Genomic DNA, 26146 nt, shown 5'->3' with positions numbered 1-26146 from the left:
ACTTTGGCAAAAAGAGGTAGCTGGTGGTTCAGTGGATAGAATACTGGATTTGGAGTCAGGAAGAACTAAGTTCAAATGAAACCTCAGACAATTTTTAGCTGTGTAACCCTGGACAAGTCACTTAACCTTGGATTGCTTGGCAAAAAGATATACTGGAGAAGGAAATGACAAGCTACTCCAGTATCTTTGCCAAGAAAACCTCATGGAGAGCTATGGTCCATGAGGTCACAAAGAGTTGGACATGAGTGAGCAGCTGAATACCAAAAAACCCTAGCTACGGTATGCCTCTATCTGCCACTTCACTAATACTGCCAAATAAGGAAAATGGTTCAGGTAAGTTTGATCTGTTCTTTTAAAATAGACTTTTAAAAAATGATTATTGATGTAGTTATTATATCATTTTCCTTCCCAAATCCTTCTCTTTTCCTTCCCTCCCCAGGGATTCATCCCTTGTAAAAGAAGAAGAAAAAAGGAAAACTACAATTTTCTTGATTTATTATTAATTTTTAAAACACTAACACAAACATTTTACATACAAAGAAGAGAACTGTACACAACATTGTCAATCTCTAGAATATATTAAGTTGCTTTAAAAAAAAAGTATATATTAAGTTCATTGCACTCATACAAAATATTTTACCCTGATTCTGTCCCTTTCTGAACTTCCTGTTGCCTTGTTGACGATATTTATTTTAATAACAAATTTCCACCTAAGTTTTCCAAAGTTATATGACCATATTGTCTCCTTACCTTTCTCCCTCCCCCCTTCTAGAGCTGACAAGCAATTCGATCTGTTACATACATGTATTTTCACACAAAACTTGTTGAGGATATTTAAAAATATTTGATTGATGCTCCTTTCTTCCTTTTTTTGTGTGTCACTATCTCTACCCCCCCATTCCTTCCCACCTTTGCAAATAAAAGCCCTCCCTTAAAACAAACAGGTATAGTTAAAAAAAAAAATTCATACTGACTGGATCTCTAGTCCATCACTAAACATAAGAGTACTTCAGCAAGGCTATCCAACACAATAAACGAAGTCTGACAGTAAAAGCTAACATTCATAATATACGACCTCTGCAAATAAAGGAAGGCAATGTCTTTTCTCATTCTCCAGTTATACTGGGTTACTATAATTCCATGGCATTCAGTTTGGTTTTTATTCTTTCCATTTACCTGTAGCCCTTGTGGACACTGGATTCCTAGTTCTTCTTCCTTTACTTCCTATCAATTCATACAAGGCTTTCTACATTCCTTTGAATTCTTCAGATCCATCATCCTCACGGCACAAAAACATTCCATTATATTCAGGTGTCACAATTTGTTTACCAATTTCCTATTCAACAGGCATTCACTTGGTAACACCTGGTTCCAGTTCCAGATGATGGTATTGTATTCAACATATTCCAACACAGTTCACAGAAGTCTTTCCCACATGAAATGCTTTCAACGAATTTCATTCCAATATGAATTCTCTGATACTATTCAAGCATCCCTCAGGTATCCCCTCTTATTGAAGGTTCTACCACATTCAAAAGATTTCTCTCCAGTATGAAATCTCTGATGAAGAATAAGGTTTGTCCTCTGGCTGAAGCCTTTTGCATTCATTATTTAAAGGATTTATGTATTTATTTCAGGGATTTCTCATATTTATGAATTCAAATCTGGTCTCAGACACTAGCAGTGTGACCCCGGGGAAGTCATTTTAACCCATTTCTTTCATTTCATCTGTAAAATGAGCTGGAGAAGGAAATGGCAAACCACTCCAGTATCTTTGCCAAGAAAACCCCAAATGGGATCACAAAGAGTCAAATCTGACTGAAATGACTCAACAAAAATGTAAATCAAATATTTGTAAAAGTGTTTGTCAAACAGTTCCTGACACATAGTAGGCACTTAATAATAACGCTTCTTCCCTTCTCCATCCCTAGTATGAATGGTAGAATATGAGGAATCTGCTCACACTGAATGGTCTCACATTCATTGCAGGCAAAGCTTTGATTTTATTCTAGTAGGAATTCTCTGATGGATAATAAGAAGTGTTCTCAGCTAAGGTCTTTCTTGTGTTCATTAAAAGAAAAAGGTTTCTCTCTAGTTTAAGTTGCTGGTAGAAAATAAGGCATGTCTTCTTGAGATAGCAAACAACTGGAAACAAAGCAGATAACCACTGATAGGAGGATGGCTAAGGAGGTTATGGCGCACGAGTGTCACAGAATATGAAGGGGCTGGAAGAAATGATGAATATAAGAAACATATAGGATGATAGTCAAGAACTGATGCAAGGTGAAGTGAAGCCAGGAAAACAATATACACAATGACTACAATAATGGAAATGGAAAGAATGACAACAAAAACTAAATGCTATGAAATTATGACCATGCTTGGCTGAAAAATGGAAATACAAGAAGGTAACCGATTCTTGATCAAGATGGGTAATTGTGATTATGGAATGCTGCATGTAATGTCAGATTTGTTTGGTGTATTGTTTCATTTTACTGAATCATTTTTTCTTTTCTATAGCTGATAGCTTTCTGGGAGGTGGTCAGGAGAAGTGCTTACATTGAGAAATGCAGAAAACCCAAAGATAATAAAAATGCTTTTAAAAAAAAAAAGGCATGTCATCTTCTAACTACAACTTTTCTTTTCTCATATTATATTAGTTTGCTCCATTATGAATTTCCTGATGTCTAATAAGGCATAACTCTGTTTTAAGATGTTCTCAATCATTATAGTCAAAGATTCCCCCTCCCCATGCATTCTCTGATGGAAAATAAGCTTTGCCCCTTGAATGGATTCCTTCCCATATATAACATGTAAGAGTTTCTCTCCAGGATGGGTTCTCTTAGGGGTAATAATTTTTGACATCTTATTGAAGCCTTTTTCACATTAATTACATGTAAAGAGTTTCCGATGTTCAATAAGCTGTTCCCTCTAGGAAGTTTTCCCACATTGTAAGATCCAGAGGTCTTGTCTCCCAGTATGAATTCTTTTGTCTTTTGAGGGTTTTCCATTTAAAAAAAACACCTTTCCTATATTTATTACATGAGAAAAGTTTTATTCCAGTATGTTTTCATGATGTCCTTTGATAGTCCTCCAAAGACTATCTTAATAAAGCTTCTTATATTAATTATATTCAAAGTGCTTCTTTTTAGTATGATAACTGATAGTTTGCGTTTTTCCTGCCATTGAAGGCATTCATATATTCAAAGGACTTTACCCAGTATGAGTTTTCTGATGGGTAATAAGGCTTGCCCTTTGGGTAAAAGCCTTCCCACATTCATTACATTCAAAAGATTTCTCTCCAGTATGAGTTCTTTGATGAGTAATAAGGTTTCCCCTCTCAGGAAAGCCTTTCCGACATTCATTTCATTCAAAAGGTTTCTCTCCAGTATGAGTTCTCTGATGGGTAATGAGGCTTGCCCTCCAACTAAAGCCTTTTCCACATTCACTACACTTAAAGGGTTTATCTCCAGTATGAATCCCTTGATGATAAATAAGGTGTCCCTTCTGGCTGAAGCCTTTCCCACATTCATTACATTCATAGGGTTTCTCTCCAGTATGAATTCTCAGATGTCTATTAAGGCTTCCCCTGCTACTGAAGGCTTTCTCACATTCATTACATTCAAAAGGTTTCTCTCCAGTGTGAGTTCTCTCATGATGAATGAGTAGACCTCTCTGGCTAAAGGCCTTCCCACATTCATCACATTCAAAAGGTTTCTCTTCAGCATTGATTATCTGATGCCTGTTATGGTTTCCCTGATCCCTAAACGTTTTCCCATATCCACTGCCTCTGAAAGGTTTCTTTCCATTATGAGTTCTCTGATGATGAATGAGGATTCCCCTTCGGCTAAAGGCTTTTCCACAGTCATAGCACTTAAAGGGTTTCTCTCCAGTATGATTCCTCTGATGATCAATAAGAGATCCTCGATGCCTGAAGGTTTTCCCACATTCATTACATTCAAAAGGTTTCTCTCCTGTATGAGTTCTCTGATGTCTATTAAGGCTTCCCCTATCTCTAAAAGCTTTGCCACATTCATTGCACTCAAATGGTTTCTCTCCAGTATGAGTTCTCTGATGGGTAATGAGGTTTCCCCTTTCACTGAAGGCTTTCCCACATTCCTTACATTCAAAGGGTTTCTCTCCAGTATGAGTTCTTTGATGAACAATAAGGTTTCCCCTCCGGCTAAACTCTTTTCTACATTCATTACATTTAAAAGGTTTCTCTCCAGTATGAACTCCTAAATGATTAACAAGATGTCCCTTCTGACTGAAGCTTTTTCCACATTCCTTACATGCAAAGCGTTTCTCTCCACTATGGATTCCTTGATGATTAATAAGGTGTCCCCTCTGGCTGAAGATCTTCCCACACTCAGTACATTCAAAGGGTTTCTCTCCAGCATGAGTTCTCTTATGTCTATTAAGTCTTTCCTTTATATTGAAGGATTTTCCACATTCATTGCATTTATAGAGTTTCTTTGCAGTGTGAGTTTTTTGATGTATAATGAGATCTGACATCAGACTAAAGTCTTTGCCACATTCATTACATTCAAAGTGTTTTCTGCTAGTATGTATTCTCTTATATTTCATCAAGACTCCATTGTTGCTAGAAGTTTCCCCATATTTATTACAATTATATTTCTTTCTATTTTGAATTATTTTATGTTCAGTTAGATTTGATCTTTTGCTAAAGATTGCTCCATCCTCAGTGTGTTTGTGTAGTCTTTCTCCAGCATGTATTTTATGAAATTTAATCAGATCTGAGTGGTAACTAAAGGGCTTCTTATACCTTGTATACTTAGAGAGGTTCTTCTCTACGGAGAATTTATTCCATATAAGTAGGTTGGGAAAACCCTTGGAGCTCTTTCCAAGTTTCTTATATTTATGGAGACTTTTTCCTGTAGTCCCTCTCCTTGGTGCAACAAAGACTGACCCCAAACTTAAACTTCTCCCCAATGTATTAGAATGACCAAAATACATTTTATTATGAGTTTTTCCACAAGTTGTGACTTGTCTGGATTGTCTCTGCCAGTTATCTTTCTGTTTTTCTACACTGACTTCAAATTTCCTAGTTTCTCTTTTCCTGGAATGCCATGGACTATCTTTTGACATCCTTTTCTTATATGACGCTCCCATGTAAATGCCTTGTATCGGACTTGAATCTTTGCTTTTAAATCTGGCTTCTTCGATAAAGGAATCTGAAAGAAACAATTTTTAAAAACTGTCACTTGCCACTGTTTGCTATGCTGAGGGAAAAGAATCCTCTTTAGAGGAAGTTCTAGTTTCTGTCTCTTCCATAAAAGAGAAGGATGCTTGACTTGGACCAGGGAGAAAATTGTCTTTAGGAAGTAAATCTAGATTGAGTGAGATCATATTGTGTACACTTTAGTTCTGGGTGCCCAATTACAGGAAGGGCACTGATAAGATGCAGGACCTCTAAGGAAGAACAGCCAACATGATCATGGGCCCTGGAATTAATATGGAGGTACAGGCTTCCTCTAGACAGCCCAACATTGTGAGCCAAGTCAAAGAGTACATAAAAGGCTCATTTCTCCTTGCATTCCTATGGTGTTAAGCTGAGGTGACTTTGATTAAAATGAGGATCCCCTCTGTCTTCTCCCTTCATTCTTTTTTTTTAAACCCACACTTTCTGTCTTAGAATCAATCCTGGTAAGGGCTAGTCAATGGGAGTAAAGTGACTTGCCCAGGGTCACACAGATAAGAAGTGTCTGAGGCCAGATTTGAACCCAGGACCTCCTATCTCCAAGTCTGGCTCTCAGTATACACTTCCTTCATTCTTGATGAGCATAGATAGGCACCTCCGAACTTGCTCCTGAGAAGCATCTATTTTATATCCCAGATATCTAATTATCCTATAAACTGAACAATTAACCCCCTTTTGACTTTGAGGCATAGGACATAAATAATCACATGATCCATCTCAGGTTCCAGAGACCCAGTGATATGTCATCATCATCTTATCTCTAGTCAAGTAGGCCCTGTTGTCAAAAGGGTATAAAAACCCCAAACCCCATCTCTTCAGGGAGGCATTGTTCCACCTGTACTCTGTCTCCCGGCCTTTTAACATGGCTTCCAAATTAATAAATTTCTCTTTTTATTTTTAAGCTAAATTCTGTAGCTTTGCATTCTTGCAAAGGGCAACCTGTCCCAAATCTGGGGTTTCATCTAAAAGCTCTTCCACAACAGAGCCATCTCAGAGAAGAATCAGCAGCGAGAACTAGGGTGATTTAGCCTGGAGAACAGTGAGTTTTTTTGAGTGTTTGAAAATAAATATGTATTTATTTAAATGTATTTAACATTATATCATTATTAAATTAATTTATATGTATTTAAATATAATTAAAATTAAAATAAATTTGACTGGCACCCTTTCTGCAAATTACAAAGCACTGCCTGATACACTAAGTTGCTAAACAACTTGCCCTAAGTCACACAGTCAGCATATATTGAGGCTGTGAACTCAGGTCCTTCATATTCTGAAGCCAGCTCTCTACTTTGTAATGCTACCTCTCTTAAAAGACCTTTGGGGAGCAGCTGGGTAGCTCAGTGGATTGAGAACCAGGCCTAGATATCGGAGGTCCTAGGTTCAAATCCAGCCTCAGCCACTTCCTAACTGTGTGACCCTGGGCAAGTCACTTGATCCCCATTGCCTAGCCCTTGCCACTCTTCTGCCTTGGAGCCAATACACAGTATTGACTCCAAGATGGAAGGTAAGGGTTTAAAAAAAGAAAGACCTTTGGAGTACATAACATCTGACTTAAAATAATTCCACAAGGAAGAGATATTATACTTGGTCTGCTTGGCCAGATTTGGGAGTTATAGTAGAAGTTGCAAAGAGGACAACTTAGGCTTGATTTAAGGAAAAACTTCCAAACAATGAGAGCTTCCCAAAAGTGGAATGAACTGAAAACATTAACTCTTCCTGGGGGGTCTTCAAGCACAAACTAGATGATTACTTACTGCTTATGCTACATTATTAGCTACTCATTAAAATAGATGGTCCTGAATTCTCCTTTCGTTTTGATTGTTTGTTATTCTGTTTTTTATAGCTTTCTCAATTATAAAGAGTGGGGATTTTTGTGTGCTCAAGAAACAGAATTATGGAAAAAGACAATATAAAAATTGAAGAAGCATAAAAGTAATTAAAGCCATACATAAGCATTTAAAAATTATGTAACGGTATGAGTTGGTTGTTCATGAGCTATATATCTAAGGAAAGCATTAGTTACATGTTAAAATACAGAAAGGCAGAAGTCAGTAATTAATGGAAGTTTTTAGAATCAGGTATAATGATTTATAATCTCATATTTTTAGTCTTTGAAGCATATTGTTACTTTTCTTTTAACAAATTTCATCTTTGTAAATGAAAATCATATTAAAATTTATATGAAAGAAAATAAAACTAATAAGGTATCTCCAGGGAAAATTTATGTTAAAAAATTCCTAAGTTCAAAATATGAGAAATATTTATTTTCTAGCAGATAACTGGTTGGATCATATAAATATGCAGTTATTAGAAGACAGAATACTGCTAATGTTTCCCCACTGCTAGCTTTGGGATTTATCTATTTTATGTTTATTGTATTAGATTTGTCGACATCATAATATATGTGAGAATTTATGTTCACATACTTTCTTAATTCTTATATGATATTAGGGAAAATGACTGTGTATTCCTGTGTCTGGGATATAGATCAGAGATTCCATTCAGTCTGCTGTTGTTGTTTTTTCATTCTTTGTCCTCAGGAATCTCAAGTAAAGTCTTCCTTTTTAACAGAAGCTGTTAATAAATGAAAGGGACAAAGGTTCTCTCTCTGTGTACATGTTCCCCATGGTGTCCATTTGGGAAGGTGTGCATGGTTTGATGGACCACCTCTTAATTAGCTGTTAGCCAGTTAGAGATGTTTTGGGATGTTCAAGGGAGGGGCTAAACAATGAGCTCCTAAAATTCTATTTATTAAACCACCTGACCCAGCTTCCTGGTCATGAGAGACAACCATGGAGATGGTGTAATTAGAATCTGTTACCCTAAAAACTACAATTCCTAGCACCCCACTCTACTCACATTACGTGCTGACGTATGGAGGATATAAATTTGGCATAGCCCCACCTCTCACTCTCTTGTCTTCCTGTCGCAGCTTTGGTGGAGTGGACTTTTTAAACAGGCAAGGAGAACTTAGTCACGTGGTCTTAATTTTGTTAAATAGTTTTTTTCTTACTTCTATTTCCTTTTTATTCCTTCAATTTCAAGTGATTATTAATAAACTCTATAAAATTAGTACTTGGAGTTGCTGGATATTCATTTAAGTCCTACATTTATGGTGACCAGAAGTGGGGTTTAGAACCCTTAATTCTCTCTGAGTAAATTAGTTTGAAAAGAAACCGTGTTTCTCCTGACAGGGTTTTTTAGCCTTTCCCCTCTGGGGAGTAGTGGTGTCTCTGCCTGACTGCCTTGATTCCCACTGTTGTTGCTACTGTCTCCTGCTGCTGCCACGCCTGCCTCCCTCACTTACTGCCTGGGTGGTCCTGCACACCATTGCAGCCTCCATTCCTCCTCTTCCTACTGCTATTGCTGTTGCTGGCATAGTATTAATACCCTCTTTCCCTTGCATTGCTAACACCTCAATGCAAAGCCCAGGTGTTTTAGGCAGCAATCAGCCTCCTAAAGGGCTTTTACCTTAGGAGATGCTTCCACCCTCTTAACTCCCTGTCCATGTGGCAGTGGAAGCAAGTAGCTCCCTGGCCTTTTTACCCTTCGGGAGGGAGGGCAAGGAAGGTTACTCTTCCAAACAGGAAGTAGATTTGCAACTAATTTAATAAGTAGAATTGCAAGCATGGCCCAGTTACCTGCCTATCTCAAACAGCTCCCATTCTCGGAGAGCATTATAGAGGTCACACAGCTCAAAGTTTTGAGGTATCTTCTCTTAATACCATTCCTTGGTGCACTGTTCCTTGTGATTGGCTTGAGTGATCCTGAGATTCAAGAGGAAGATTCTTCCCCCTACACCCTCATTGCCATTTTGGCCTGCCCAGTCTCTGCAACACATCTAATATGGGATTTGTCCACACTATTCTCAGTTCAGGTATGGGGAACCCCAGAGGTATGACCAAAGGAATCTAGATGGATGATGATCTTATGGAGGGGAAGGAACCTAAAAAAGTCTGGGGGTGAATTTTTAAGCCTTTGTTAATTGTTTCAATTTTGTTCCCCTCCAAATAGTGAAGAAGTGTAATATAGGGGGAAAAGGGGAGAGATTTATAATAAAGGAAGAAAGGGAATGGAGTCTTCTTTCTTCTAGGCAAGGACAAAGTGAGAGAAGGTATTGTTGTTTAGTAAGGAGAGAAAGAGTATGGTTTTTGTTTTTTCCCCCTCTGCCCTCTCTGACTAGACCCCCTCAATATGGCTGCCTTCAACTCCCATTGTCAGGCTCTCTGGGATCATTTTTGAAGGAGGCTTCAGGCATTAAGTCTCTTTCTTCTGGGGAGAGAGAGACCACTTCTCTCCTCCCTCAATTCAGGCTGTCTTCTAATAAAGCTAGAGTCAATTCTGGGTCCTAATAACTGAGTTTATTCAAGGGAAGCAGGAAAGGGACAAGGCTGATGAAAGGTAAGGATTGAGATTCAGGAGGGAAAGAGGGAGAGGGGGACCCTATCTATTTAACACTCTTCCCCCAAATTTAGACAGCTCAGGTCTGATAACCTGAACCCCTGAGAGGTTCAGAGTAGAGAAACCCTCATTTCTTGGCTGTCACAGCAACTGTCCCCAAGTTCAAGGTTCAAAGGGAGTTGTAGAGATCTTCTTTGTGCATTGATTATCTCTCAAAGTCCTTGTCCACTGGCTGGGGTTTGGGAGGATCCATGATCAGAAATTCAGGGAAGGAAAGATCACTGACTTTGAGATTCAGTCAGAGTCAAAACCCTCTGGTCTGGTACTCTCAGCCAGGAGTCAGTTTCAACTGCCTGCCTCAGCTTTTTCTTTCACCCCAAGGATCCAAGTTCCTTTCTGCCCATCCCCCCTTCACTGCTTGCAGGATTTTTTCAGCTCTTCCAGGCGTATACCCAAAGTTTCCAGATTTCTCTCTGTCTTACAGAAGTCTCTGTAATTCAGCCATCAGAACTGGGGGGGGGGGGGGGGGCTCAAATTCAGTGCCTGTATCCTGTCATATAAATCGTATTTGCTGATTTTTTGCTTTAAAATTTAATTTTGTTTTTTTAGCTTACATGTTGATCTAATCTAATATATTGTTACAGTATATCGCTTTCTGTTACTGTGTTTTGGCCATTGGCTATATGTCTTATTACATTGTCTTTATTTGTAACTCCCTATATGACTGGATTGGAGAAAATACCATTGTAAAAGTCCATATACAACTTGTGCAAACCCTTTTTCCATGGCAAAACCATAGGTCCTCATGAATGCTGAGTTTGTCACCATATCCATTGAGGTCACATATTGCCTATACAATCTTTTGTTCCTTTTTGCCTTTGTCAATTGTCACATAGATGATGATGGATGGACTCCATCAAACTGGTTACAACCTGTATACTGTAAATCTTGAAATTTCTCAGACTTGTGAATGTTAAAAATTTCCACATTGAGGAATCCTCCATTGGAACAAATTCCCTACTGGGAAACATTCCCCATTTTGATGTGAGAACTCGCCAGGATCAGAAATGGGAGGACCTCTACTCCACTTAAGACTGCTTTAGGGGAGAAAAATCCTTGCTATGGGAGGACCTCTACTCCACCCGCACTTAAGACTGCTTTAGGGGAGAAAACTCCTTGCTAAACAATGAAAGTACTTGGATCCATGCTTATAATAAGGCAAGGAGTTCTTTGGGCCATGCCTGTTTTTTAGAATTGATACAATGAGATGCTAGGTACCTAAAAGGGTTGGGCAAGTTTTCTCTTAATGAGATTAGTTGACTCAGCTGTGTTTTCACTGGTTCAGACTTACTGAGGAGATTAGTCGACACAACAGCATTTTTTCTGGTTCAGACTTACTGAGGAGATTAGTCGACTTAGCAGGAATTCAGATGGGCAGTCCTTTGGAAAACATCTACAGTGATTGGTAGATGTAAGGACTTTGGGGAGGTGACATAGGAGAAAAACCCCTATATAAGAAAAAGCAGAATCTCTTGAGAAAAAAGAATCCTTTTGGAGGATCTCTGATGAGGATCGCTTGGGAAGAATCTCTTGAGAGAGGCTCTGGGAAGGGAAGCTCTTGGAGGACAATCTCTAAGGAGGTCTCGCTGGAGCTCCTCTGAGGGGACTCTGTCCCTCTGGAGGCTCTAGAGAGAGGCCCTTTGGAACAGTCTCTGGCTGGAAGGCTCTTTAAGAAGGACTCTGGCTGGAACTCTCTCTGGTGAAGTCAGCTGAGATGGAGCTGGCCTGGTGTCACTAGAATCCTTGCTTAGACAGACCTTGTGGTGAATGTTAAAAGACTGACTGACTGATCTCTCTCTCTTAAGACTCAGGTCTAGGCCATGTTGGCTTAAGGCCCTTCATACTTATTTCCTTTTTCTCTCTTTCTCTCTTTTCTTTAATTCCACATTTGTATTAATTAAAATCTCTATAAAACCCAGTTGACTTGGGTATTTGAATAATTGGGAATATTTCCCTGGCGACCACCTTATATTTGATTTAAAAACCAAGACACTGCAGTGAAACATATTTTCTGCGGTCAAATTTACTCACCCTCTCTTATATCTATCACAATTTATATCTTCCACCATTTTAACTCACTACAGTTTACAACATCACTCTTTTAACTGTTACGTTTAAGGCCTTCCACCATTTTAAATATAACAATACAACCATTGGAAAATTTAATGACCTAAAAATGTAAATTGAACTTAAGGGGCCTTCAGAAATTATTTTTAAATACCCAGTAGCCCCACTACCTCTGACTGATCATTTGCCTACCTCTAAGTTGTTTGTAACAAGATGTAAACGGTCCATTTAGTAGTTGAAGTGAAGTGCTGTAGCACTATTATATTCCCCACCTCCATATTTATAAAAATGTAATGGATGAGACATCTGAAGTGATTTTCACTATTGTAGTCCTCACCTCCATATTGCAGTGGATGTGATATATAAAGACATGCCTTTTATGGCTGTTACAGTCTCACACCAGAGGAGGGAGGTTCATCTGGAGGTGGTAATGTTTTTTCCAAAGGGGGCATGGCACCCCTGAATGACCTGTGAGAGGGAGCATTTCACATGAATCCTAGTAGCATTGAATGTTTTTTTTTTTTATATTTGTAATTCTTCAGCTTACTCTACCCTTCCACCAGAATGATCTAGATTGTTGGTGACATTTTAGACCAAAAAAGGTTTTCATCAGCAGTACAGAGGTTTGTATTTTTCTGGGCTCTTCTGCCAAATTTTGGGCAATTTTCTTGGATAATTTCTTGTAGTATGATGTCAAGGTTTCTGTTTATTTCCAGGTTTTCAAGTAGGCCTATGATTCTCAAATTGTCTCTCCTGGACCTGTTGTCCAAGTCAACTATCTTCTGAGTGAGATATTTCATGTTTCCTTCTATTTTGTCATTCTTTTGACTTTGCTTTGTTAATTCTTGCTGTCTTGTGAGATTAGCTTCTACTTGCTGAATTCTGGTCTTTAAAGACTGGTTTTCAGCCATGATCATTTGTTTTTCCTTTTCGGTTTGGTCTATCCTGCTTTTCATGGCTTCCAGCTATTTAATTCTGGTCTCCATTTTGCTTATCATTTCATTTGATTTCTGGGCTTCTTTCTCCAAGTGGGAGTTTCTGTCTTTTAAACTGTTATTTTCTTTTTGAACTATTTCCCACTTTTCTTACCAAGTTTCTTCTATCTTTCTCATTTGCTTCATCACCTCAAATTTAAGCTCCCCAAAAGCTTGTGATCAATTTCCAATTTTGTTGTTGTTGTTGAAGGTTTGGATGTGTTTACTTGTCATCCTCTGCTCTCTCTTCTGTAGTCTGGATTTTTTCTCCATAAAAATTATCCAGGGTTAATGCCTTTCTCTTGTTCTTTTTGGTGGTTGAAGATTGTATTTCTTGGTTGTTGCTGGCCATTGCTTTGTTGGTTTTTCCTTCCCTTCCCAGCCAGGAGTCTGAGTAAGGAGGGCTGGCTCTCTATGTATCAAGCTATGGAGCATTTTTTTACCCTGAGGTTATTTTTCAAGTCTCTGTGGCTTCTGCCACCCCTCTCTGCTCTGTCTCTATGCCCAAGGTCTGCATTCTTCAGCCTCCTGGGGTCTCAAGTATTGCTGCTCTCAGAGGTAAATCTGTAGTGTTCTAAGCCAGCTCTTGAGAACCTAGAGATTGCCCTGCACTCCCTCTGATTCTGGATCACTGGCTCTGACTCTGGTGCCATAAGTGGAGTGGGGGAAGGTTGGTCAGCTCACATTTTGGTAGAAGTTATTTAACCCCCTTACTGTGTGGAAATGCCCAAATAGCAACTACTTTCAAGGCTGTATCCTACAGTGGAGCCCCTTCACTCATCTGATTTTGTTTTTTTGTACTTTTGAGGCACTTTATATCAGCCAGTAGTGAGGAGAGGAAGAGCCTTGTTTCTACACTGCAGCCATCTTAACCCAGAAGTCCCTTTTCTACCAAATTTTGGAATGAGGACAGTAAAAGACTTTGTTAAAAATATCTCAGCCAAGGTTGAAAGATTGGTTAGAGTTGGAGAATTTGTGACAAGTATTTATAACCTTCAGTGGCTATAGAGACTCAGTAAGCCTAATGATAGCAGGTGTGTTTGTTATTGTCATTTAAATACGCTCTTATGATTTGGGGGATTTGGGTACTTCTTGAATGTGCATGCTGCTATACTACTGATTTTTTTTTATAAAGCTGTTTTCTTAGTGAAAATTATGTACACTCACACTGTGGATCATAGCTAAGTTAAAAAGGAAATGAATCATATTTTTGAGTGAGAAACCTTTGCATTCTGCCTCTTCTTGGGCAAACATAGTGTGTCACTGATTGTGAATTATATATTTTTGATTTTTAAAAAATTTTATTCTTTTTTCCTTGTATGTGCAATAGAGTATTTGAGTTTTCTTTTTTCTCTCATTTTTTATATTTGAAGCACCTTTCCAGTATTAATGGTTTTTTGGTTTTACACTAATATATGTTTAAAATAACCATTTGCTCTAATATTAATGTATACCCAAAAGCTTTAGGCTATGGAAACCTGCCATTGATTGTTAAATATTATGGGACTTTGATTAATAAGGGATCAAAAAAGAGCCATTATACAGTGCCAAGGAAGCACAAAGTAAATCTGCACAGTGCCTAGGAGCACAAGGTCAAGGAAACCAACCACTCCTGATGGGATTGATGAGAATCTGTGCCAAGACAGAGGACTTGTTTTGGGGTTCAAGGCAGCGATTGTTTGACAATGTGAGCCCCAGAATTTCCCCACCCATATTCTGAAAAGTTCCTCAGTTTGGCTAGAATATTGACTCCCATATCCCTGAGAGCAAAGGTAATATCAGACCAGGGAATACTATTTTCTGTATGCTACAAAAATCTAGTCCCTTTTCTGTCTTTCATAAGTGTGGCAATTTTCTGTAATCCTAGCTGCTGACTGGGTAAATGCATATTGCTGCAATGGTCCTACAAACTTGTAGAATATAAATCACTTTAATCGGGCCCTGATTCAAGGATTTGTTACAGGTTTATTTTTTCTTACTTAGAATTTTTACACTTAAGACTTTGATACTTGATATTTCATGCAAAAATTACTTTTTTCTCATTTATCTGGGTTTTATTATGTTTTTGATGTTCTTTTGACAAATGATTCATATACCTCATAACTCAGCCATGTATCCCTAGGTTATCCAAGTGTTTGTCAATATCCTCCTCAAGGGGATTGTAAAATTGTCATAAAATTATAGTTTTATAAAAATTTTTTCTTGTTTGAGAGTAATTTTAGGATAAGAAACTTGCTACCTCCCTGAATTAAAAAAGTGAGCTGCCTGGAGAAGGAGCCATGAAGATGCCTACAGAAACCACACACTGCACCAAAAGATCCAGAATGAACTTTGGGATGTAGTGAAATTGAACTGTGGGGGGTTGGATGAATTTATTTTGAATGTAAACTCTTATGCCAAAGGGTCTGCCCTCAATTGGCTTTTTGTCAATGCACCTAGCAAACATTGGTTTTGCTAAAATAGTTATGTTTAAATGATCCATTGTGGAGACAAGTCTCCCAAAGGATCACAAGAGGATTTTGTAATTAGAATCTGTTACCCTAAAAACTACAGTTCCCAGCATCCCACTTTCCTCATGTTATGTGCAAACATAGGGAGGATATAAATTTGGTGTAGTCCCGCCTCTCGCTCTCTTTTCTTCCTGTAGCAGCTTTGGTGGGGTGGGCTTTTTAAACAGGAAAGGAGAACTTAGTCACCTGGTCTTAATTTTGTTAAATACGTAGGTTTTTTTTTTACTTCTATTTCCTTCTACTTCAAGTGATTATTAATAAACTTTATAAAATTAGTACTTGGAGTTGCTGGATATTAATTTAAGTCCTACAAGACCCATTTGTTGGTTCTGATGCTGGCCTAACCAATACATGGATATAATCAATTCATTGATATTTTTATTCCAAAATCAGTCTGGAGATCATTTTAATCATAAGAGACATGATGAACATGATAAACTTGGAGAAGTACAGATTTTTTTTTTTTTGCAGAGGTGGCCGACTCTACTTGTCAAACACTGTCTTTTTGGATTCACTTGAAGTAATGGTTTATCTTTTTGGAAATGATTTCTTTTTAAAAATTTTGTTCTTTGTTATAGGAATCATGGGGTATGGGAAGCAGAAGGGATATGGGAGAAAATAAAGGTGACAAAATTATAAAAATACATTTAAAAATATCAGATTTTTTTATTAAAAAGGGCCACAAATGATCAAAAGCCACAAGAAAAACCATTCATACTCTCCCATAAAGGTAAAAATTCAAATGAAAACATCTCTAATATCCAATATAAATTAATTTAGAAGGATTATCAAGTCCATGAGATTATACAACCCCAGAGCTTGGAAATAAAGCCAACTTTGGGGAAAGTATTCTGAGTGCTAAGCTTTCCCTGGGAGAATCTGTTTCCAGTGACTCCCACAGGTCTACTCTCGGTCACTCACCTGGACAGGTGTTGTCAGGGTCTCCTCCCGCAGGCCCTAAAAGAGATCCTCCTCTCTCCAGTAGGGAGATCAAGTCCAGTTTGGAAACATGAACACTCAGGCCTGTGGAGAGAATGATAACGTGCTGGTACAGAAAACCAGGCAGCTAAAAAAGGCTGAGGGGACAAGGGATCTCTGAACCATACTCTGGTATTCCAAGGGCCTCAGGGTCCCCACCTGCTGCCCACCATTGTTGTCCATCTCAGACAAGAACGTCAGTCATCATCTGAAGGCCAGTGTCCCTGGGTGGAGAGCATGAGGCAGAATCATGGAAAATCAGGAAGGAGCCAGGACTTTAAAAGTCAGGGAGAATGCTGCCTTTGGTCCTGGAGGTAAAAGGAAGCCATTGACATTTCCTAGGCTAAAGGTGACTGGGTTGGACACTGGGCTTGAGGAAGATCCCTAGGATGTATCAGACTGGGCAGAGGGGAATCAGGGAATCCCGCTTGAAGTGATCGGTGATTGCAGCAAATGGTCAGATAAGGGGGGCAGGTTCAAGGAATCCTGGGAGAGTCGTAGGAGAGGATCCAAAACCAAGTAGGCAGAACCAGGAGAACTAGGGACAACGCTCTAAAGGAACGAGCTTAGAACGATCCGGGAGCAATGGTGGACTGAATGACCAAGGACAACTAAGGATGCTGCCAGGGCCCCACTGTGGACTCCAAGGGTACGAGGACGGGCTCTGCTCCGGCCACTGTTTCACTTTTTGTTGGGAGACAAACAGAGCTGGGGGTGGGGGGAGAGAAGCAGGGACAGAGGGAGACGGGGGTGAGAAGGAACTCTTCCCCCCCTTTCTGGGCAGGAATCTGACCATGAGCCGGGAAGACTGTGAGGAGGAAATCACGGTTTGATACAAGTGTGAATTTTGCTCTCCTCTTCCGTTGGAGGCTGGTTGGACTTCCGGGGGGCATGGCTGAGGGCCTCGTGGCAACCACCAAAGAGCAACCCAAAGGGAACAGCCGAGAAAGCACCTGGATCTCTCTCCTTTTTTCCATCCTTTTCCCTATTACTTTTGATTTAATAAAATGATTCATTTACAGCCAGTCTCTCCTAATTTTCCCTCTTGCAAATGGATGGACAGGAGCTACACACTGACTTTATTCTCTACTGAAAGACAAGCTAGATGGAGTGGAGGTGAGGAGGCTTCCCGGCCATCATCTTTCGGGGTCCATTGTGGATAGGGAATTCTCATTTGATTTCCTGTTTCTCCCAGGACTCCAACAGTGACAGGAATCAGGGCAGGCTCCCTGGAGGAGGTGGTGGGCCCAGAGTGAGGAAGGGCAAGCAGGAAGGAGAGTCAGGCATGGTCAACCTGGGAAAGCTGGCCTGTGAAGAGCTGGACACCAAAGACAGGATTGAAAGTGTGATCCTGGAGGAAATGAGGGGCTGCTGCAGCTTCTTCAGCAGAAAAAGAGTGCGGCCACCCTTTTTTTCAAAACACTTACTTCCTGGCCTTCTAAGACAGAAGAGCAGTAAGGGTTGGGCTTCAGTGACTTGTCCAGGGTCACATAGCCAGGAAATGTCTGAGGCCATATTTGAACCCAGGACCTCCGGGCTCTAGGTCTAGCTCTCTCTCCACTTGTGCCACCCAGCTGCCCCTATGGTCACACTTAAGTGGCCATACAGTCAGGCTCGAGACTTAAAAAGGGATTCATTAAACACTGATGAAGTATTTCCTAGGCAAAAGGATTATGTTGGGGAGACACAAAGCTGAGCTAAAGCCCGTCCTGACTGGCTTCTGGGGCTTCTGGGCCAGGAGAAGGAAATCAGAGCGAGATCCCGAGAGAGCCCCCGCGAGGGTCCAGGGAGAGCCGAGAGCTTCGTGTCTATAGGAGGCAAAGAGCCTTCCTGTGGACACCCGACCCAGAAACGTGCCTGGAGGCCTTGGGCTGCGGCCCACATCGTGCCAGCCTCGCGCTTCTCTCCCCCACCCCCAGGCAGCTGGGCCTCCCGAGGCTGCGGCCCACGTCATGCCAGCCTCACACTCCCCCCCCCCCCCCGGGCAGCTGGGCCTTCCGAGGCTGCGGCCCACATCGTGCCAGCCTCGCGCTTCTCTCCCCCCACCCCCAGGCAGCTGGGCCTTCTGAGGCTGCGGCCCACGTTGTGCCAGCCTCGCGCTTCTCTCCCCCCACCCCCAGGCAGCTGGGCCTCCCGAGGCTGCGGCCCACGTCGTGCCAGCCTCACACAGCTGGGCCTCCCGCCCCCCCAGGGACGCGGCAGGGCCGGCGGGCCTTACCCAGGGACACCAGGTGCTCGTAGTTCTCCAGCATCACGGCCCGGTACAGGCCCCTCTGGGCAGGCGTCAGGTGCTGCCACTCCTCCCGGGAGAAGTCCACGGCCACGTCCCGGAACGTCACCGGTTCCTGAGGGCGACACAAGCAGCCGGGCTCCTGCTCAGCCCGCCCGGGCCTCCCTGGCTCAGCCGCGGGCGTACGCCGGCTGGGGGTGCCCAGGCTCGGCCCGCCCAGGCTCCGAGCTGGGTTCGAGGACGTTCCCTTCCACGAGCACGGGCCGCCGGAGCCGCTGCCCCCCTGCGCGCCAATATGAATCTCGAACGGCGATGCTGTGGCATCGCTTGGCACGACGGACCGCCTTCTGCGGGCGGCTGGGCTCGGGAGACGGGACTTCACGCCTGCACAGTCCTGGCCCCGGGCTCGGGCACCCGGCGGTGGCGTGCTGCCCCAGGGGTTCCCCACCTTGGGGATGGAGCCCTCCAGTGCGGTGCCCTGTGAGAGGAGGCGCTCCGGGGGGACTCACCTGAAACTGGGTTCGTCCTTCCTCCTCCTCCATCCTCCTGGAGTCTTGAGGCTGAGCTGGAGGAGGACGAGGCAGTCAGGGGGAGGGGGACCGGCCCTGCCTCTCAGGTCAAAGCTGAAGACCCCCTAGCAAGGACCCCCCCTTCTCCGTCCCCTCAGCCTTCCTCCTCCTCCTCTTCCTCCAAGCAGAAATCCGTCTCTCAGGACATTCCTTCTTCCTTTTACTGAGGTGGCCTCTTCGTTTGCCTTTCACTCAGAGTGGGCACAAAGGGGGTGCCTAAAGGTGCCTGTTGACTGACCTACTGACCCCCTGACCACTGCTGGTGGGAAACTTGGGGGCCGGGACGGGGTGTCTCAGAGGCACAATCCATCTCCCGCCGGCCCCTCACCTGAGGGGGGCTCACCTCTAGGCCCGAGTCTTTGGGCAACGTCTTCCGCGGTCACCCCTGCAGGCCTGGGCAGGACGGACGGGAGTCCCGCTGCCCCGACTCCCCTCACCCAGCAGCGTCAAGGCTTCCTTAGAGCTCTGGCGCAGGGCTCAGGCGGGAGACTTCTCCTGGGGGGCTCTTTTCCAGGGGGTGGGGGAGGCACGCTTCATCATGGCCAGAGACTAGGGAGTCAGAAGGAAGATTTCATTTCATTCTGGGCCCCAGAACCCTGCCCTTCCCTGAGAAGCTGAAATGATAAGAAGGGTTGATTCAGCCTCTACCAGGTTCCAGGCTGGCACTAGGCTAAGTGCTTTACAAATATGACCTCCTTTGATCTTCACAGTAAGCCTAGAAAATGATGTGTTATTATTACTCCCATTTTACAGACGAGGAAACGGATACAGACAGCAGTAAAGTGACTTGTCCAGAGTCATACAACTAGTGTCTGAGGCTAGATTTGAACCCAGGGCTTCCTCCTGATTCCAGGCCCGGCAGTCTGGCCAATGTACTACCAGATGGAATTCTGGTGTGTCCAGCTAAGCCTCCAGACACTCTTACTGAGAGCAAGGATGGAGGCAGTACGACCTCGCCATACTACAAAGTAATCCGGGCCCACCAGGCCATGCTCAGATCCTAGATGTAGAAGAGGTTGTCACGATCAAGAGGGGTCTAAGGAAAGACAGGCCAAGAGGGCAGAGCAAAGGCAGGAATCAGCTGTTTGTCCCCCAAATTCCCCTCCAAATGATTCTACAATATCACCTCAAAGGGAGTTCTGGAGTGGCGGAACCTATTCAAGGCCAGGGGGCTGGGAGAGCCATTTCCCAGTCCAAGACCACTTGGAAGGGCAGAGAGAGTGGAACCCAGTGATGCCAGTATGGGCCAAGCCTCAGCAAGCTTGGCCTGGGGGGGGGGGGGGGCTGAGTCAGCATCAGTAGCGTCCGGAGACAGCTCAGCCCACAGCCAGTAAGAAGGTAGACAACTTGTCAGAAGGAATTTAAAGGTCCCCTGGCTGATTGTGGGTACAAGACTGTAGTGCTTTAGGCCAAGGTGGAGGTGGGGCCCTGCTCATAGTTCCAGGGTGGGAAAGAGTGCTTGTGATCACTCACAGACCAGAGTACAGACCAGGAGAGCAGTGACCACACATCTCCTTCGATCACATTACCTTGGAAGCCCTGAAAACTGACAGATGCCCCAAAACTAGCTCTGAAAGCAGCAGCACAAAGAACCTGAAGCTTGGCTCCCCCAGGAGCAGAATCCAACTTTAACATAAAAAGAAAAGTCAAGAAATAGGCTTGAAGAGGAGCAAAGAACAACAACAAAAAAAAGAACCTGCCCACAAAAGAAAGTTACCTCGGTGATAGGGAAGATCAACATGCAAACTCAAAAGAAAACAAAATCAAAACTGCTATATCCAAAGACTTAAAGAAAAATGTGAATTAGTCTTAGGGCCAAAAAGGATTCCTGGAAGAGCTCAAAGGGGATTTTTTCCCCATGAAATAAGAGAAGTAGAGGAAAAATTGAGAAGAGAAAATGAGAAGGATACCCAAAAAATTCATGAATAAAGAATTAACGTCCTGGTAAGAAAACAAAAAAATAATACTGTGGAAGAGGCATGAAGGAAGAGAGAATTTCAAGCATGCAAGATAGAAAGCTGGGGACCTGATCTGCCAATCAAGGTGAAGATTCCAAATAGAATGTTCCCAGGAAAAGTCAGTTGGAGCCTGGCCAGAGGAGATGAATGGAAAAACTTCTTCTCTGTGGTTACTGACCAAGGGAGTGACCTGGATGGCTCTGACAGAGTGATGGAGAAGAAGCTGGGATTTCTAGCTTTGAACTATTTCTCTTGGTTTTGGAGAGACTTGACTTCTGGCTGAAGGGGGAAGAAGCTGAGAACTGATCCCTGTTAGCTTCTGTCCCAGGCTGGAGAAAACAACTTCTTAAAAAGTAAAATTGGTCAAAATGGAAAAGGGAGTACAAGAGGTCACAGAAAAAATAATTCCTTAAAAATTGGAATTGGGCAAGTGGAAACTAATTACTCCACAAGACATCAAGAAACAATAAAACATCAAAACTATGTGTTACTGGCTAATACATAGAAAGGTAGATCAGTGGAATAGTCCAAACATAGAACAAATAATAGCAAAAGATTAAAATAACTTTGTATTTGCAAAAGTAAAGAGCCAGATTTGGGGGATTACAATTCACTATTTGGTAAAAATTGCTGGGACAACCAGAAAGTAGTTTGGCAAAAACTAGAAACTGACCAATATCTTATGCCATTCCCTAAGATAAGAACAAAATGGATATTTGAACTAGGCATAAAAGATATTAGCAAATTAAAAGAACAGGGAACATATTACCCATTAGATTTATAGATAGGGAGGAATTTATGAGGAAACAAGAGATACAGGGCACTGTGAGGTGTAGAATGGATAATCTTGATTATGTTAAATTATAAAGGCTTTATATAAATAAAACTAGTGTAACCTAGAAGGAAAGCAGAAAACTGGGGGAAATTTTTCATAGAGAGACTCTTCAGATAGAAGTATATTTAAAATATATGGAGAACTTTCTCAAATTCTTAAGAGCCATCCCCCAACTGATAAATGGGCAAAAGATATGAACAGATAGTTTTTAGATGAAAAAATCAAGGCCATATAGTGATATGAAAAAATGCTCTAAATCTGATTAAAGAACTGTGAATCAAAACAATTATTAGATATCATCTCATCATTTCTATCAGATAGGCTAAGGTAACAAGAATGCAAAATGACAAATATTGGAGGGGATGTAGAAAAATGGGGACACTAATACAGTGCTGGTGGAATTTTGAACTGATCCAACCATTTTGGAGAATAACTTGGAATTATGTTCAGAGAGTTATAAAACTGTGTATGCCTAATTGTTCTGTTTCCCAAGGAGATCAAGGAAAAAAGGAAAAGAATTTATATGTTCCAAAATATTTATGGCAGCTTTCCTTGTGGTGGCAAAGAACTGGAAATTGAGGGGATATTCATCAATTGGGGAATAGATAAATAATTGTGTTATGTGATTATGATGGATTCTATTGCGCAATAAGAAATGATAATTATGTTAATTTTTTTTAAACCTGGAAAGACCTATATGAAATAATAGAGTGAAACAAGCGGAATCAACGGAACATTACATATAGCTACAGAATTAATATTTGAAGAATAACTTGTAAGTGTCCACCTTCAGAGAATAAACTGATAAATAGAAAGACAAGAAACACAATTTATATATACATATCTTGGGGGGGTGATACCTACTATGGTGCAGGGAGAGGAGGGAGGAGTAGAGATAGTTGGGAATAACATATATTTTTAAAAAGCAATAATGACCAATATGGAAGTATGTTTTGCATGATAATACATGTATCATCCAGATCAAATTGCTTACCATCTCCAAGAGGGATAAGAAAAGGGAGGGTGGGAGACAATTTGGAACCTGTAATTTCAGAAAACATATGTTGAAAATTGTTGTTACATGTAATTGTGGAAATAAAATATCTTTTAATAAAAAAAAATAAAGAAAATTTAAAAAGTAGAAAATATTAAATGTCTCATTGGAAAAACAATTGACCTGGAAAAATGATCCAGGAGAAATAATGTGGAATTATTATACCACCTGAGAGCCATGATAAAAAAAAGGGGGGGGGGGCTTAGACATTATCTTTCAAGAAATTAAGATCATTTGCGCTCATATTTTAGATCCAGAGATTAAAAATGAAAACTGAAAGAATCCACTGGTTATCTCTGATTACCTCTTGAAAGAGATTCCAAAATGAAAACTCCCAAGAATATTATAGCCCAATTTTAAAGTTCCTAGTTCAAGGAAAAAATATTGCAAGAAACCAGAAAAAAATTCGAATGCATGGAGTCACACTATCAGTATCAGACAAGATTTAGCAGCTTCTACATTAAAAGACTGGAAAGTTTGGCATTTCAAATTCGGGGTGGGGGGCAAAACAGGTAGGATTCCAGTCAAGAATTACTTATCCAAAAAAACTGAGTATAATCCTTCGGGGGAGGGGGAATGGATATTTAATAAGATGGGGGTCTTTCAAGCATTCCTAATAAAAAGACCAGAATTAAATAGAAAATCTTACTTCTAAATACAAGATTCAAGAGAAGCATAAAATGGTAAACAGGTAAGAAAACTCAGAAAGGCATCAATAAGGTTAAACTGTTTGTATTCCTACATAGAAAGATGATACTTGTAACTCCTAAGATGATACTTGTAATTCATCTCCTAAGAACTTTGTTAGGGCAGTTAGGAGGAGTACACACAGACAAAGGGCATGGGTGTAAGTTGAATATGATAGGATGACATTAAAAAAAAATAAAATTAAGTCCTAGGTTCAAATCTGGCCTCAGACACTTCCCAGCTGTGTGACCCTGGGCAAGTCACTTTACCCCCATTGCCTAGCCCTGACCACTCTTCTGCCTTGGAGCCAATACACAGCATTGATTCAAAGATGGAAGGTAAGGGTTTTTTAAAAAATAAAATAAAACAAAATTAAGGGGTGAGAAAGAGGGATGGAAAAGTAGAATGGGGTAACTATCTCACATAAGAGAAGAAAAAAAGCTTTTACAAGAGGGAGGGAAGATGGGGGATGTTGGGAAGAGTGCTTGAACCCTACTTCCATTGGAATTGGCTGAGAAATGGAATAACACACAGTTTGGAATAGAAATCTACCTTACCCTATGAAAAAGAAGGAGGAGAAGGGGATAACAGAAAGGGGGGATGAAAATGGGAGGGGGGATTAAAAGAAGTAGTAGAAAGAAAGGAAGGCACTTTTTAGGAGGGGTAGGGTTTGAGAAAAATAACAGAAAAAATAGGAAGAACGGAAATATATCTCTGATAAAAGCCTCATTTCTCAAATATAGAGAACTGTGTCAAATCTGTAAGAACACAAATCATTCTTTGATAAGTGGTCAAAGGATATGTACTGGCTCTTTTCAGAAGAAATCAAAGCTATTTATAGTCACATGAAAAAATGGTCTAAATATCTCTTGATTTAAGAAATGCGAATTAAAACAACTTTGAGGTAGCCCTTCACACTTCTCAGACTGGCTAATAGGGCAGAAAAGAAAAATGCCTAATGTTGGGATGTGGGACAATTGGGACACTAATCCACTGTTGGTGGAACTGTGAACTAATCCAAACATTCTGGTAAGCAATTTGGAACTCGCCCAAAAGGCTATAAAATAATCACTATTAGGGCAGCTGGGAGTTATCTGGCCAGAGGGCATAGGTGTAAGTGTGGATACCCTTTGATCCAGCAGAATTACTACCAGGTGGGACCCAAAGAGGAAAAAAGAAAAGGGTCTATTTGTACAAAAATATTTATAGCAGATTTCTGTGGTGGCAAAGAATTGGAAATCAAAGAATGGTTGAACAAGCTGTGCTACGTGATTGGGATGAAAACCTGCTGTGGAATAAGAAATGAGCCAAATGGTTTTAGAAAACCCTGGAAGAGCTCCATGAACTGACATAAAGTGAAGTGCGCAGAACCAGATCACTGTGCACAGTACCAGCAGCACTGTGTGATGAACCAACCATTGGGAATGACGAGCCCCCATGGAGAGGAAGCTACCATTTTTCCTTTCTCCTTTTGCTTGAATTCTCAATGAGGGAGGAAGGGAGGGGTTGAGGGAGAGAATTCAGAACTCAAACATTTTAAAAACAAATGTTAAAAATATTTTACATGTAAATGGAAAAGGAAAGTATTAGAAAACTAGGAAAAACTCGAGTTCTAGAGGTCAAATCGAAGTTAAAGACACAGAATTTGGGATCACAGAAAGCCTTCGCCCCAAAGGGGGAGGGGTGGGGATCCTCTTCCTCAGCAGTGTCTTCTCAAATGTCGATGTATTCGGTGTTCCAGGCAGCAGCAGCAGGAGAGACCAAGCAGTCAGAGGGCTGCTGAGGAAGAGGATGCGGAAAGTCCTGGCTCCCCTCCCCCACTCAGAGCTGTGGGGAACTGAATTTGATTGATTGAAATTGATGATTTCACTGTCAGAGCATGATGTCACGCGCTGACAAATGCCATTCTGGGTGGGGGTCCTGCCCCCCTAAACAAGGGGACCCCCCATAGAGAAAGGGGAGTAGGGAGTGGCATGGAGGGGCCTTTTGTACGGCCGTCCTGGGCCTGGAGCAACGGGGAGAAGGTGCATGAATATCATAATAGCAATTACATTTGCAGTCAGCATTTATTAAGCTCCCATTGGATGCCAGGCACTGGGCTATGCTCTTTACACTTATTCTCTCCTTTGATCCTCACAACAGCCCTGCGAAGCAGGTGCTGTCGTTATCCCTATTTTACACACGAGGAAACGAAAGGTCACACCTCTGGTAAAGGACAGGCTGGAATTAAACTCAGGTGCTCCGGACTTCCCACCTGACGCTCCGTGCCCGGGGGCGAGGCCTTCCCCGCCGCTGCCGGAGGTAAACTGGGTCAAAGCCAGCAGTTCAGCATCTGCGCACTGCCCCGTTTGACACTCCGCCCCGCCCCCCTGGCAATCCCCTCCTGCCCCGCCCGCCCATCCGCCCGCTGGACCGCGCCGAAGGGAGGTAGGGATGAGCGGGCTGTAGGAGGCAAGTGCGCAAGGTCACCCACCCTCCTTCACTCACCCGGCGCTCCTTCACGCCTGAGCCTGGGGCTCCAAATCGAGGACTCCGAGGAAAGGCGAGTCTTTCTCTCCACCCACACGAAACCGGCTCGGTGAACCAAAGCCTCCGAAAG

General features: G+C 41.8%; 1 protein-coding gene across 2 annotated transcripts; it reads right to left on the bottom strand.

The window, feature by feature from the left end:
• Positions 1-478: 478 nt before the first annotated feature.
• On the bottom strand, positions 479-26146 carry LOC100025205 (zinc finger protein 883-like). Of its 2 annotated transcripts, XM_016429740.2 has the most exons (6): positions 26035-26146; positions 19357-19562; positions 18954-19009; positions 18433-18559; positions 16158-16259; positions 479-5195 (listed from the first exon to the last, which is right to left on the bottom strand). In XM_016429740.2, exons 3-6 carry the CDS (start codon positions 18984-18986, stop codon positions 3367-3369), a joined length of 2091 nt encoding a protein of 696 aa, XP_016285226.2. In that variant the 5' UTR covers positions 18987-19009; positions 19357-19562; positions 26035-26146; the 3' UTR covers positions 479-3366. The 2 variants fall into 2 exon arrangements, with proteins under 2 accessions (XP_016285226.2, XP_016285228.2); XM_016429742.2 differs by lacking the exon at positions 19357-19562 and having other exon boundaries at positions 26035-26142.

The sequence above is a fragment of the Monodelphis domestica genome, chromosome 2 (genome assembly GCF_027887165.1).
Source record: "Monodelphis domestica isolate mMonDom1 chromosome 2, mMonDom1.pri, whole genome shotgun sequence".
NCBI classification, from domain to species: Eukaryota; Metazoa; Chordata; class Mammalia; order Didelphimorphia; family Didelphidae; genus Monodelphis; species Monodelphis domestica.
Note: the sequence above shows the minus strand (reverse complement) of the source record. Positions and strands in the feature narration are given on the sequence as shown.

Bases quoted from the DNA above. Each gene is read 5' to 3' on its own strand.
- LOC100025205 (XM_016429740.2), bottom strand. From the start codon at position 18,986: ATGGAGGAGGAGGAAGGACGAACCCAGTTTCAG. The intron at 18,560-18,953 runs GTGAGTCCCCCC...TGTCGCCCTCAG, and splicing joins AAGGACGAACCCAGTTTCAG to GAACCGGTGACGTTCCGGGA. The intron at 16,260-18,432 runs GTAAGGCCCGCC...TTCTCTCCACAG, and splicing joins CGAGCACCTGGTGTCCCTGG to GCCTGAGTGTTCATGTTTCC.